The sequence below is a fragment of the Nilaparvata lugens genome, chromosome 3 (genome assembly GCF_014356525.2).
Source record: "Nilaparvata lugens isolate BPH chromosome 3, ASM1435652v1, whole genome shotgun sequence".
Lineage (NCBI taxonomy): Eukaryota > Metazoa > Arthropoda > Insecta > Hemiptera > Delphacidae > Nilaparvata > Nilaparvata lugens.
This window is the reverse complement of record NC_052506.1, coordinates 34,110,292-34,125,796: the sequence shown is the minus strand read 5'-3', so window position 1 is coordinate 34,125,796 and position 15,505 is coordinate 34,110,292. Positions and strand designations below refer to the sequence as shown.

The following is a 15,505-nucleotide window of genomic DNA, read 5'->3' as shown; positions in this document are numbered from 1 at the left end:
ATATAAAAATTTAAAATAATAGTCTCAAAATAAAGTTTTATTGAGAACAGATGTAGAATGTGAATTCTAAACTTGTAAGTTATAATTTTTTGGTGACGTGTCTGTAAAAATCGATACTGAACAAGGCGTTGGCTTTGTGACTTGCAACTTAGGTTTTTTCCTGTTCAGCCCTCTCTAGAAAAATGGCTGGCTACAAGTGTTGTTGTGGAGTTTTGCTCTGAATCATTTTCGTTTATTAATGTTTTAAATTGAGTTTTATACAAATTTTTGTGTTCTATTTTGTTAAGATTTAGCTGTTTGTATCTTCAAGCCAATAGCCACTGTTTTTCATCTGTAAACTAGATAAGTATTTTAGTTCGTAGTTACTCTAAAAATAATTAGGCTTAAGATATAGTTCTTTGTGTATTTGTATAAATTCATCTGAAGATTATAAGTTCATTTGCTCTGAAAACTGGATTTCTCATTCATAGGCAATAGATCCATTCACAATTTATCAAGAATCTATTTCATTGGAGCCGACAACTATCCTTAGGTTGATAGGTGTTAAATGCTATTCCAACCGTTTAAGGAAAAATTGGTAGCACGGCAAATGGTACCCCTGGTGGGACCGAATTACAAAATAAATATGTCCCAAATGGTACGCCCTGGTGTGGGACTCAAACTACAAAATATATCTCTGGTTATAAAAAATTATTGGTAGGATAGATATCTTGATAGGTTATGAATGGTTTGTTGCTGAGTGGGAAATCGGTTCAAGAGAGATCAAGTCCTAATGAATATATTACATATATAGTGCATATTACAAAATGGCAAACATTAAAAATGATCTGAATCTTATAGCATTCTTAACACAAAAGTTTGATAAGCTAAATGCTAGATTTGATGAGCAAAATGCTAATTTTGATGCTAGGTTTGATGAGATGAAGCAAGAATGTACTAGCATTAGACTAGAGCAGGTTAGTATAAACCTTCTATTGAAAGATGCACATGAAACATTGAAAGATAGTCATGAAGATGAAAACAAATTGAAGCAGGATAATAGTAGTGTTAAGATACAGGATCAGCTCATTCAAGTTTCTGACAATGTAGGCCTAGTTACTGTTGTTGAAAAAGTCAACCTTAATGAGATAGTAGAATTGAATAAAGAGGTAGGTAGGGAGTTGTCTTCACTGAAAGTCAACTATCATGAAAGTAATATTGCTACATTGAAGGTTAGGAAAACTATAAATAAAGTGAATGATTACATGAGACAGGTTTCTGTGGAGGTTAGGAACAATGTAAACAAAATGAATGTTGCTTTGAGTCAAGTTGATGAGTTCAACTTTCAACTGAGAATTGAAAAGGTGTATACAATGCATTCTCAAGTGAACATGACTAACTTTTGTAGGCAAAACGGCTTTGTTGAAACAAATGAACCCATGAATAAAATCATGCTCTTGAAGAAAACAAAACACAAAGTCACCATTGATGTGTTAGTATTCAAAGGTTGTTTCAAGTTGCTTATTTACAAGATGATGACAGTAAATCACATGATGAAAGGGTATTCCCCAACACACAATGATTAGGAATCCTGTGTTATGCTGGGATTCAGAATAGCATAATCGCTACACAGTGTATGGTAAGAGTCCATAATTGTGTCTTTTTTCTTTCCTGTAGCCTATTTTTCTTGGCCCTTAATCTTTTCAATTTTCGATTCTTTCCTGTCTTTGTGTAATATTCAGTAAATTTCTTCTATGATGCATATCTTAACCAATCTTGTCCATAGTCATTTAAGTTTGTATTTTTTCTGAAATAATTTTAGAAGTTAAAATAGTAGCTTATTTTCCTAATCTTTAAATTGTTGATAAAACTTAACTTTTCTAAAATCTATCCATTGTAGTGTAAAGAATTGTGTGCTTGTGACATATTTTTTCATCATGTATCACTTATTTTGAAATGTGTGTTGTTTTAGGGAATTTATTTACCCAGTTTTCTTTTCCTCTTGTTTGTATTTTTTAGGGAACTTATTTACCCATTATTCATCTTGATCATCTTTGTATTATAATCTTGAAATGTTTGTACTTATTATACAGTCTTTAAATTTTAAATTATTTTAAAAAATAAATGGTTCAATTTAAAACGTTTTGTTATATTATTAATTGAAATAAGTTTTTTGTGATTGATATCTTTTTCAAAATTTTTAAAACTGTTTGTTCTATAAATTTTGATATGATTGATTATCGTTTGAAATGGATGCTGGAGTGTATGTAGAATTTTTAGTGGGGTTTGTTGATTAGAATTTTGCTGGTATGTGATTGTTTTTTGAGATGGAAACCCATTATTGCCTAAAGAAGGAATAACAGAGGTTATGACTTAGAGAGGCAGTAATGAGATAATATTTTTGTGTTGATTACTTATGTTGATTGCCATAGATGCAAAATAATGATTAATAATGTTGATTGCCATAGATGCAGATTACTTATGAATATTGTTTGCCTTTGAAGCAAAATATTATTGATGTTTTGAATGGTTTCTTGTTTAATGATTGATAGTAAAGTTTTGTCATGAAATGTAGCTTGTGTTTAGAACAATGAAGAGTCGAAATAAACTATAGTATCCAACAAACGATGATTAACAATATTAAATAATTTGCTTCTTATACAATTTTTGAACAAAAATTAAAACTAAATAATTTTGAAACCCTGAATGATAAATCATAAATGTGAAATGAACTTGCTATAAATGAAATGTTATATTAAATGATAATGAAATGCAGATATATTATGAAATGATTGTGAATAGAAGATCAATTGTCTGAAATTATTGAAATATATATTGAAATTAATTTTTTGTTGTGATGATCTGATGTTTTTTACAATTTTGATAATGATACAGGGTGTTATGAAATTCTATTTCTATTTTGAAGAATGGATTAAATTTTGATATTTGAACAGTGAATAGATGAAAATGAATTTTTTTAAATTTATCATTGATATGTCCATATTTCACAATTTATGTATTGCTGACTGTATAATAAGATGTTAACAAATTTCAATTTCATAAATAATTAAAAATAATTTTCATGTGTATTAGATTGTATTGATAGCCTAATCAAGATTTTCTTCTTAGTTTATAAGCATTTTAAGATAACAGGTACAGCACAGACATTAACATTGAAATAGTTATCATGTGAATCTCGAAATCAGCAACAAGTGAACGCCATGAAGAGTGTTAAGAACATTTGGGTGATTTTCGAACTAGTGTGAAATAACTACGCCAAAATCTACGCTGATGCCTACACTAATAACTACGCCAATGTCAACGCCAATAACTACGCCAAAATGCCAAAATCTACGCCAATGCCTGTGCTGATGCCAATGCCTGCGCCAATGCCAATAGCTACGCCAAAATCTGCGCCAATGCTGATGCCAAAGCCAATAACTATGCCAATGTCAACACCAATATCAACACCAATAACTACGCCAAAATCAATGCTGATGCCTACACTAATAACTACGCCAATATCAACACTAATAACTACGCCAAAATGCCAAAATCTACGCCGATGCCTGTGCTGATGTCAATGCCTGCGCCAATGCCAAAATCTGCGCCAATGCTGATGCCAATGCCAATAGCTACGCCAATGCCTGCGCCAATGCTGATGCCAACAACAAAAATCAACGCCGATGCCTGCGCCAATGCCAATATCTGCGCCAATGCTGATACCAATGCCTATGCCTGCGCCAATGCTGATGCCAATGCCAAAATCAATGCCGACACCAAAGCATACACCAATAACGATGTCAACGCTTATTGCTGACTTTGTATCTCAAACTTCAACACTACTGCATTACCTGGAGGTAATTGTCATCCATGTTCACGTTCGCAACTTTGAATTCAGAATAACAGTCACAGTATCATGAAAGAATTGATTCAAAAAATCCTCTCCTAAATTATTCCTGTATGCAGAACTCTAAACCTTGAAAGCTGAAAATATCAAAAAACCAAACCTTACCTAAATTAATCCTCACCTAAATTAATCCTGTATGCAGCGTCTATCTCTTTTCCAAAAAAAACGAATTACATTGTCATTTCAAGCCTGAAATGTACATTGTATAATTACAAATATGATACAAAATTTACGTGACTCTGTATTGAATTTGGAATGCAGCCGTCTACTACAAGCATGAAGCAATGCTAACTGAGATGTCACCTGTATCGAGTTTGGTATGCAGCCGTCTACTACAAACATGAGGCAATGCTAACTGAGATGTCACCTGTATCGAGTTTGATATGCATCAGTCGACTACAAGTATCAGCCCAACACTATGTGCATCCAGATCAGTCCAACATTAATGTCATCACATTGGAGTCACACTTAACTGAAAATCATACTGAGTGCCTTAACGGACTGTTTTCCAAAATGTGCATCAATAAAATCAACCGCGTCAATAGTGAAAGAAATGAACATTTTTTGATTTATTGAAATTTTATGTGAAAATTAAATGTAACAATTCATCAATTCATTTAAAAAAAAAAATAATAAAAATAATAAATTTTTCATTCAACATACTAAATTTTTTTTATGCAATAAAAATTAAATTTTTCTATCTATTAAATTTATGTGCAATTTCAAAAAACTATTCTTTACATATTAAACTTTCTGTTGAGATATTTTCCTTTAAATTATAAAGCTAAATCAAAAGTAATATTGATATTCTATATTTTGAGATATTGTTTGGAAACATATAACAAACGCTATTGATGAATTTTTATAATAATTTTCAATATTATTAGTTGACATGTAATGTTTTTATAGAAAAAATTGTTACTGTTCTCAAATTTAATTTCAACAATTTTCAAACAGTAAAATTTTTTTATGTCAAGAGGGGGGTATTTGTAATATTACATTTTTTCTCACATTTGAATCGAATCTTCAATTCGAGATATATGGAACTTTATAGTAAATATCAGAGTCATCAATAGACGAACAAACTTTTTGACGGAGAATTTATTATCGTAAATGTTTGTTGCATTGTTCCATGGTGTCACCGAGGCAGGGTTAACAAAATTACTAGATAAATGGTTTATTTAAATCGAGATATATATAAAAATTTAAAATAATAGTCTCAAAATAAAGAAAATAAAGTTTTATTGAGAACAGATGTAGAATGTGAACTCTAAACTTGTAAGTTATAATTTTTTGGTGACGTGTCTGTAAAAATCGATACTGAACAAGGCGTTGGCTTTGTGACTTGCAACTTAGGTTTTTTCCTGTTCAGCCCTCTCTAGAAAAATGGCTGGCTACAAGTGTTGTTGTGGAGTTTTGCTCTGAATCATTTTCGTTTATTAATGTTTTAAATTGAGTTTTATACAAATTTTTGTGTTCTATTTTGTTAAGATTTAGCTGTTTGTATCTTCAAGCCAATAGCCACTGTTTTTCAACTGTAAACTAGATAAGTATTTTAGTTCGTAGTTACTCTAAAAATAATTAGGCTTAAGATATAGTTCTTTGTGTATTTGTATAAATTCATCTGAAGATTATAAGTTCATTTGCTCTGAAAACTGGATTTCTCATTCATAGGCAATAGATCCATTCACAATTTATCAAGAATCTATTTCATTGGAGCCGACAACTATCCTTAGGTTGATAGGTGTTAAATGCTATTCCAACCGTTTAAGGAAAAATTGGTAGCACGGCAGTATATTCCTCCTGGTTCCATTTATTTATTTCTGTATTGGATTTTTTATATTGAAAATTTATATTGATACTCGCTGTCAGCAGTCAAACTTTGGTTTTGCAGGCAGCACCTAATATGTTATTTTGATTGACAAAGTTACTTTTTTGTAGGTATATAAGAATTTATTACTTTTTTGCTTAACTTTGTATTGAGAATTATTATTATCTTTATTGTATTATTTTTATAATTTGATTTGATCCTTCTATATTTTTTTAAAATCAGATTGAATCATCCAAGATTTAGAACAGAAAATGCACCAATTCATATGTATATTCCTCCTGGTTACATTCATTTATTTCTGTATTGGATTTTTATATTGAAAATTTATATTGATACTAGCTGTCAGCAGTCAAACTTTGGTTTTGCAGGCAGCACTTAATATGTTATTTTGATTGACAAAGTTACTTTTTGTATACATAAAAATGTATTACTATTTTGCTTAACTTTGTATTGAGAATTATTATTATCTTTATTGTATTATTTTTATAATTTGATTTGATCTTTCTATATTTTTTATTGCTATTCCGTAGCTGCTATTGAGCAACTAGGAATTAGTTCATGAGTATTGATAAAATCAGATTGAGTCATCCAAGATTTAGAACAGAAAATGCAACAATTATTATGCAGACTGTAAATATTCTAAAAGAGATTTTTTCAACTCACCAAAGCGACATATTTCAAACCAGGTTTGAAATACTCGGAGGTTTTGATCAACTCCATTTTGTATTTGTGCTTGTGCACAATGATAGTCGCAGAGTTGTTTTGCCTTCGGCCTGTCAGAGCTTCTTCAACGGTCACATCGATTTGGATTGGTCGCTCGTATGACTCGTCTTTCAAACTAAAAATAACGAGGATAAATTCAATGAGGATGTCAATTATGATAAAAGAGAAATATTTTTATATTATGTTGAAAAATTTACTTGATTGTTACATTCATATTTTACAATGATAACCTAGTTGCATTATTCTTCATCGAGCCTTTGATTGAATACTATAACATATAACACATTTATAACTTTCGGTAATCTATTTATACAATTATATTAGAACACACACTGTGTTCATAGGGCTTGATAAACCTCCAAATTTCTACAATATTGATCATTTTTCGTGCTATGTGGAGTTGTTCTTGTGATTTTTTCATTTTTTTGTATATTAACTATTTTTTTATCTATAAATTTATATAGGCCTAGTTCCGAAAAAACAACATTTGATATTGAACATGTGATAAATATGGATTAATAAAAGGATGCTTACTTTAATTCTTTGACAAGGTCGAATTCAGCAGTGACCTTTCCATCGATAGGGATGACTTTACGAACAGGGGCATGGAAGACGGGCTGAATGATTGAAGAGTAGTACTGAGGATAAGCTGTTACAGTTGCTTCTCCCTTCACGTTTCGACCATACGTGTACCTGTAAAGAGAAATTGTCAGTAATATTATCGACAACGAAATAGAATGAGGTAATGATAAAACTAATAGAATGATCACGAACAGTGATGTAATGATTGAGGATTGGAATACTTGGGAAAATTATTAAAAATATGAGTTGAATTTGAAATAATTGAATTGAAAAAAAAATAGTTTATACTATTCTAGGATGTAATAGGAACACCTCATGGGATTCCAATAATAATACGAGGATTTGTTGAACTTATTGTCCTTGAAAAGAATGACCCCTTTTTCACCACTTTATTCTGTGAGCTAGAACAAACAACAATTTCTTCTTTGTCGCAAATCAAATTTCATTTTTTTCTGATTTGTAAACTATTAAATTTAGATTCTGAATTATTCAATTCTACAAATAAAAAAATCATTGAAATTATCTATCATATTATTGTACTGCCAATATATATATATATTATATATATATATATATATATATATATATATATATATAATTTGAATATTAAAACAATCGATTCAATCCCCTACAAACTTGAAGAATTAAATGTTTAATCATATTTTGTGAAGTAACTAATCAATCAAGAGTGGTCAGACCTTGCAGTCAGACCTGTACAATAAGCATAATCCAGTTCGCTTGAGAACATCTGCTAATAGTTATGTGTTTCAAAATCACTTTCCGATGGTTCAGGACCTAACTGAAATTTATATACTGTAAATGAATAGGTGCATTCATTTCTCATCATCGTCTCTCCCATTACACATTCTCAGGCATATATGACTCTTGTGGTAATCATTAGTATAAAAAATGTAAATACGAATGAGCCAAACTATAAAAAAGACAAGTTTCTTGAATAAACTCACTTGGCGCGTACAGTAGCGACCACCTTAGAGTCTTTGAAGGTGGCATGCTTGGGCACGTCAATAGTGACTTCGAACTTGGGCAAGACGTACTCGGCCACCTGGAATGTCTTGTGGAACATCTGGTCGAGCACTGTCACCGTGATGTTCCAGTCGCCCAGCACTGGCGACTGCGAGAGCTCCAACTCGCCCGTGAACACGCCTCGAGTCGTCAGCACCCTGTTCCATTGCCTCACTCGGTTACCTTTGCCATCCTGCCAACAAAACATTATTTCACTCAAACCATCATGTTTTATGTACCAGTAGATAAAAACTGTGATATTTGAAGTCAAACTATTCGATAAGTTTCTTCAACAAATTTTGGTTCACTAGTTAACCTACTTACTAGGCTAGTTGGCTATTGATTTGATTTCATATTAGTTTCTAATGGTGAGAGTATTAGTATAAAAAACTTTTTCCTACACCTACTGTCTAAAGTACTTACTTTACTCCCTGAAACATAATACTAAAGTGTAACTTTTTCGCTCTTGGTACTAAAAAACAGAAAAACTCCCTAGGGAGGAAAAGTGACTCAATTTAAATAAAATGGGAAGCATCTCTATTTAAAAAACTTACATTGAGGAAGCATAATTATAGAGTAAACTAACTAAATTCAATACCTCAACCAGACATTTGATCAATATATGATCACTTTTAATACTATCAAGTATTAAAATAGAATAAATGCTTTGTTTTATATATTTTTCAAAGCAGGTGTTGTATTATGGATTGGTGGTAGAAACGGCGTAAAATCGAAATGTTTTAAAAAGACAAACTAGAATATTGAATTAAATAGTTAAAGACTGCTTCCATTCAGGGAGAATGATGAGTAAAATAAAACATTTTATTGCGTAATTATTATTTCAGGATACTGATTTAGTCAGCATAATCCGATCTAGAAGCATTCGAAAACATATCAAGATACGAAAAAGAAAACGAGTGAATAATTACAGTAACATGGATGTCGAGAGTTCCAGTGACTGAGGGCTTGAGATGGGAGTTGAGCACAATGGCTCTGAAGAGAACTTTGTGGCCTGGCTTGTAGATGGCCTTGTCGGTCTGGATGAACACCGAGAAGCTTTTGTGCACGTACTCGAGTGCGCTCGTGTTGTGGAAGTTGATGCCTCCTGTGCCCTGCGCGGTCAGGTTGTACTGGCCGGGCCCCACATCGCCAATCTGCAAAACAAATTCAATATAAATAATGACTGGAAAGAGTAACAATGTTGGTCAATAACAGTATGCCTTTATCAGTTATAATACATTTAAACAATACAACTCCAAAATGTGTACCTAGAATATACATTTAGTGCGGTACATTTTTGATAAACGCACTTATACTGAAATTGACACACTATTTACCGTACTGTTATTAAAGAATGTGATAAAGATTATGATTATTGAACATTTTTCGCTGAGGATTATACCCACATAAGGTGATAAAGATTATGATCATTGAACTTTTTCTTTGCTGAGGATTTAATCTACGAGTTCTAGGCTTGTGCGTTAGTAATGAGACAGGTAATGATGAGAGATGATTATGGCAGTATCAATACACTCTAATAATAAAGAGAACCCGAGTAAGAATCTCAACCGGGGCAAAAGTTTATAGTCATGTGGGTATAGCAAAAAAAAAACCGGTCAATAATCATAATCTTTATCACATTATGTGGGTATAATCCTCAGAAAAAAAAGTTCAATAATCATAATCTTTATCAAATTAAATGGGTATAATCCTCAGCAAAACAGTCCAATAATCATAATCTTTATCTAGACCACAGCACAATCACATAGATACGGCCCCCGTCTTTCGAAGGAAACGATACCCGTCGGTCCCGACCACCTAAAAAGTGATATCTTATCATCATCCCTCTCACTCATTACCCAAACACAAGACTAAGATCTTATGTGGGCATCAGCTACAGCTTTAGATGGGCTCCGAACCACCAGGAAGCAATTTTCAAACTCATGAATGGTACGGTATTTATTGAATAATGAATTACATAATTCTAAGATTATGTGTTCATGTCATTGATGAATAAATAAAATAAAATAAATTAATAGTTCTCATGATAAAACGAGGCAGTCAATTTCAACATTTGCTCTGGTTTTATTCATATGGGCCAATCAGTGGTGTGAGGTTACCAGTAATGGACTGACCTCAAGTTTGATGATCCTGGTATGATAGGGCTCGACGGCGACGAACTGACTGGTCTTGAAGACACCACCAGAGTCCTGCTTCCCCCCCACCTCCACCAGCACAGTGGTCGGCTGGCCAACCTCCACCGCCGTCACCGCCACGTGGTACTCGCTGTTCGGCCGCAACACCCGGGGGCCCACTATCGTGTAGTACCTGCAACAAAATTAAAATAACCCAATTAATACATAGATTATCTTTAATATTATGAAGTAAAGTACTGGCTTATACACGTACGGGATAGGAAAATTATGTTTGACGCATCGTGATGATGTCAGACAACGTGATGTCTGAACTACTGGACTGATTAACTTGAAATTTTGCATATAGATTCTTAATTTACCAAGGTTGGACAGAGGCTTATTTTATTGCTATTAATCAACTTATTCTAGTTCAATAATTGAAACAAATTTATTCAATTTGTGATTGTTACAATCACAAGTTTCACGAAACTATAAAAACCCAACCAAAAAGGGCTTTCTCCAAGTGACTCTGTAGCTTGGTTGGTAGCGAGCGGGTTCGAAACATATCAAACCCATTTTTGGCAGGAAATTCAACTCTTATAAATATTTACGACGTAATTTTGAACAAAATAATAAATTATTGAAGGAACGTTAGCGAGTTCTCACTTTTGACTTACTAAAGGCCAAATTCATTGTCCGTCTGTTTGTATGTTCTACAATAACTTAAGAAAGAATTGATCAATCAGCTTCAAATTTTTAACACGTATTCTTCAAACCTTTTTAAAAGTCAAGTTCGTTTGACAACAAAATTGACTCACTCCTTCGCCCTTTTTCAGGATATAAAAAATAACATTGAAAGTGCATAGGAAAAAAATGTTGTGATTTATCATTTGGTCAGCTGAATAATTCAATTACTACAGTTTTACCATTCCTTCTTTCATAGCATCAGATGAGGCTATTGGTTGGAAGCTATCATACAGACAGACCTTTTTGTGCTGACACATTCATGATTTGAGCTGGTTAATATAAAGCATAATTTACAACTTTCACATCAACAAACTGATACGAGTTGAGATATGATTGTGCGGTTTTCGCCATTCAGAGTTCCATGTATTGAAATTATGCATCACTTGATCACCTTCTCATTTTTAAAAATGAATTTCGATTCATATGAGGGACAAAGATGTTGAAGCGACAGAGTAATTTTTCATTTCAAATATAATTCCAATGAAACCTACTGTCAAATTAGTCTTGTAAAAGGAATATTCAGCTGTTTCCATAATTTTCACCAACTCTGTATAATTAAAAGTTGCTAGTTTCAAATATTACAATACACCAGTTCATGAGCGAGTTCTCTAACCCAGGGGGTCACTAGTAATAATATTTTTCATGTTGGTGAGGAGACCCTGACGGACGTTCCACCTCGCCTGAGAATATAATTTGAGCCATCTGTGGTCCTCACGACTGTTATATATCAGCCGGGACCGACAAGTATAGTACCCATCCGATAACACGGTAGTCACCTGGCTAAAAAACGTTTGTTCTTATACAGGTTTGAACCACCCGGGACCTCTAGGCTGTTATTATTATATATGTCCCTCCAGGTTAAAAAAATCTGGTGTGGTACACTCACACAACTTTCCTTGCTCATTGATCTATAAGCCTAATTCTTAAACGAGGATAATCTAGGGGAATAACATTATGCCGATTGGCGGCTAAATAATTTTATTAAAACTATGATTATACTATTGTTATTGTTTTCAGAGTACATTTTTCCTTTGTTTGAATTATGAAATTCGAGGATTTTTTAAAAGTTGTATTTGAAGAAAATCGTTAGAGCCGTTTTCGAGAAAACCGTGAAAAACATGGTTTTTTAGTCATTATCCACCATTTTTCCGCCATTTTGAATTGAATTTTATTGAATTTCTTATTGTCGGATACGCATGGTATTAGGACCTTAAGTTTAAAATTTCAAGTCAATCAGTTAATTAGGAATGGATTTATCGTGTTCACACACACACACCCACACACACAGACCAACACCTAAAAATCATGTTTTTGGACTCAGGGGACCTTGAAACTTATAGAAAACATGAAATAAGGGTACCTTAAATTTTTTTGGGAAAGCAATACTTTCCTTACCTATGGTAATAGGGCAAGGAAAGTAATGAAACGTATAGAAAACATGAAATTAGGGTACCTTAAATTTTTTTGGAAAGCAATACTTTCCTTACCTATGGTATTAGGGCAAGGAAAGTAAAAAAAGCAGCCTATTTATCTATATCATATTATTTTAGTATAAAGGTATTTATTGACATCCATTTAATCTACAGACTACAGTCCATTATTTTTAAAGGATGTTAAGAAGCTCAAATTCAATTAATTTTTTTTGTATTATGATTGACCTCCAGAACAACCCGGAGGTGATTTTAAAGCTAAGAGCATTGTAATTTTAATTAGAACTTTTGCTGAGAGCTTGAGAGGTCATCATTACGGTAGCAAATTATGTTATTGAACTTAATAATTCAGTTGGTTGTGTAAGGAGGGACTCTGTGAAACAAATTTTTTATCAGCTAGGCATTATCTGCTGGGCAATACATTTTTGACGTCATAATGTACTTTAAAAAAAATCACTGATTTAGAAAAGAGAAGTAGTATTTCACATGCATATAATACTAGATCACTCCCTCCGGACAGATCTTATCCATGGGGCGAATGCCAATAATGTAATACTTATAGAGAAATATTCTTGTAACATTGATCGTTGTATATTTGATTGATAAAGGCAATTATTATTATTACTGTATTACTAGATCAGGAAGAATCGTAAAGAGACATAATTTAGAATTTTTCAAAATGAAGACAACTTTCATGGGAGATAAATATTTTAACATGCTGCCCCGAAATATGAAGTCCTTAGAGGAGTTGACGTTATTTAGAGCTAAGCTGAAGAAATATCTGATAGGATTGCCCTTATATACATTTGAAGAATTTTTACAGATTTGATTGTGATGAATTTCTTATTAACAGTTTTTGTGTGTTTTGTTATTTTATTATATATGACGTTATTCAATGTATCTGTACATTTGTTGAATAAAAATATTTGAATTGAATTGTATTAAGGTGGTACTAGTAAAGAGTTCATTTTACAATCCATAAAAAAAATCCAATATTTTTTCACAGCAAGCTTTCATATCACACAGTTAAACCTACACAGAACACAAACATTCATCACAGTTGAGCAGTATTATTTGCATTCGCCATTTCCAAAGCTTGCTGATTTTACAACACAGAAGAGCAAGCCCACGCCTTTTTTCTTGAAGCATGAGTGACCTGCCAAGTTCTCAAATGACAATCCCCCGTGACGTCACAAGAGTGTATATAATCAAATGTACATACGTATATACAGTAAATATATATTGTAATATTGCAAGATGGGCGGTAACAGAGGCACAACCATAACTTGCCTTTCTACCCACCCACGTCAATTCTTTCAAAGGCTGCTGGCAAAGTCAACAAATGCATTATCGACATACAACAAATTCATTACGGTAGTATATAACTGTGTTGGTCGATGGTGAATCTATCGAAACTTACTTCCTTCAGTTTATAACTTTGTGAATTAATATTACAATTTTTTTTATCTGTAGGTAACCATGTTACATGTAACCATTTTACTGAACAGTTTTTGTACCATGTAACCTTTGAACCAAGAGCCCTTCTTTCAGTCTCTCCTTGAAAAGAGGATTCATCATCTTGAAATACTACACAATGAAAGTAGTCTCAACATGGAGATGAGTATTCCATGAGATAAATAAAATCGGATTATATGAATGCTATAAATAGGAGATTCATATTTCTCAAATCGATATATTCAATCTTTAATTACAAAGAAATATAATATTAAATTAACTTTTAAAGTTGAACATTTTATGAGCTGGCTAGTGGGTGACATGAAGATGAATAAGATTATCTCATTATTACCATGATAATTTTGATATACATTCTTTCAACAATGCTCAATTAGGTTGTAGGCTAATAGCATTTAAAGTCGTATTTTGTGCAGTTGATTTTTTACACAATTCATATGGAACAATGCTCAAGACATTGAAATATTGTCGTTCTAAATTCTAATCGATCTAAAGATAACAATCTGTCTAGTGATGTGTCAAGGTCAAGTTCGATCAAGGAGCGAAATTCCAAGGTCAGAGTGACTTATATTGGGGGGAAAGGTAACGCAATGAATTAGGATAGTTCCTATTGTCAATTATGTCAATACTTGCATTATAACTTGTGATTTGGTGACAATGACATTGTGATTCGGTGACAAAGCATACCATACAATTATTGAAATTGTCATGAAATTATTTGAATCTATTGTTTTGGAAACAACAAGATGATATTCAAAGATGCTATTTGATATCTGAGTTGTAAACAATACACAACTTTCAAGCACTTCAAGGTTGGAACATTTTTTTTGTATTTTTGAAGACTGGGGACTTTGAAATGATGCTACAGTCTATGTTACTAATGGTTCCATTTGTGCAAACCTGCGGTAAGCTGAGTTAGATCTGGAGATACGACATTCACTTTATCTTCAAATAATAGATGAATGATAATAATATTAAAATGTATTGCTTTTTTCACAAATTACAATAAATTGTTCCAATATGGCTTAATCTATATATATAAAAGCGAAATGGCACTCACTCACTCACTCACTTACTCACTCGCATAACTAAAAATCTACCGGACCAAAAACGTTCAAATTTGGTAGGCATGTTCAGTTGGCCCTTTAGAGGCGCACTAAGAAATCTTTTGGCAATATTTTAATTTTAACTCTAAGGGTTGTTTTTAAGGTTTTAAAGTTCGTCTTTTAGCATGTATATTCTTCTTCTCCCAATCTCTTAATTTATTATAATTGAAAATTTCCATATCATATGTTACTATAGAACTATAATCTAGATAGAGTACCTCTTCGAAACAGTTGTTAACTGGCAAATAAATCAATAATTTTGTCAGGTTGGCACCAAGTTGAGGATTGAAATGCATTTATCAATGCATCCTACTTCAATCAATCATCCTACTTCAAATGCAATTTATCCTACTTCAATCCTGGGAATATTATATTTCTAGCCGTCAGGCTCGCTTCGCTCGCCATATCCGTTTAGCCAGACGTTTAGTCTGGACCCCCGACTGGATTGTCCTAACATATGATAAAAATGCTCAAATGAAAAATGCAGGCGAGCGAAGCGAGCCTGCTGATCTCATTCTTGGACGATCCAGTCGGGGGTCCAGGGGGCGGAGCCCCCTGGCTAGACG

At 32.7% G+C, this 15,505-nt stretch overlaps 1 protein-coding gene across 4 annotated transcripts in view; it reads right to left on the bottom strand.

Annotated features, from left to right (window-relative positions):
• Positions 1 to 15,505, bottom strand: part of LOC111049737 (CD109 antigen) — an 83,040-nt gene that overhangs the window by 31,071 nt on the left and 36,464 nt on the right. For all 4 annotated transcript variants that reach the window (XM_039423591.1, XM_039423592.1, XM_039423589.1 and 1 more), the window contains 5 exons: positions 10,184 to 10,376; positions 8,978 to 9,202; positions 7,991 to 8,241; positions 6,978 to 7,136; positions 6,384 to 6,558 (listed from right to left, as the gene is read on the bottom strand). In XM_039423591.1, coding sequence (XP_039279525.1) covers positions 6,384 to 6,558; positions 6,978 to 7,136; positions 7,991 to 8,241; positions 8,978 to 9,202; positions 10,184 to 10,376 — 1,003 coding nt within the window. The remainder of the gene's footprint in view (positions 1 to 6,383; positions 6,559 to 6,977; positions 7,137 to 7,990; positions 8,242 to 8,977; positions 9,203 to 10,183; positions 10,377 to 15,505) is intronic.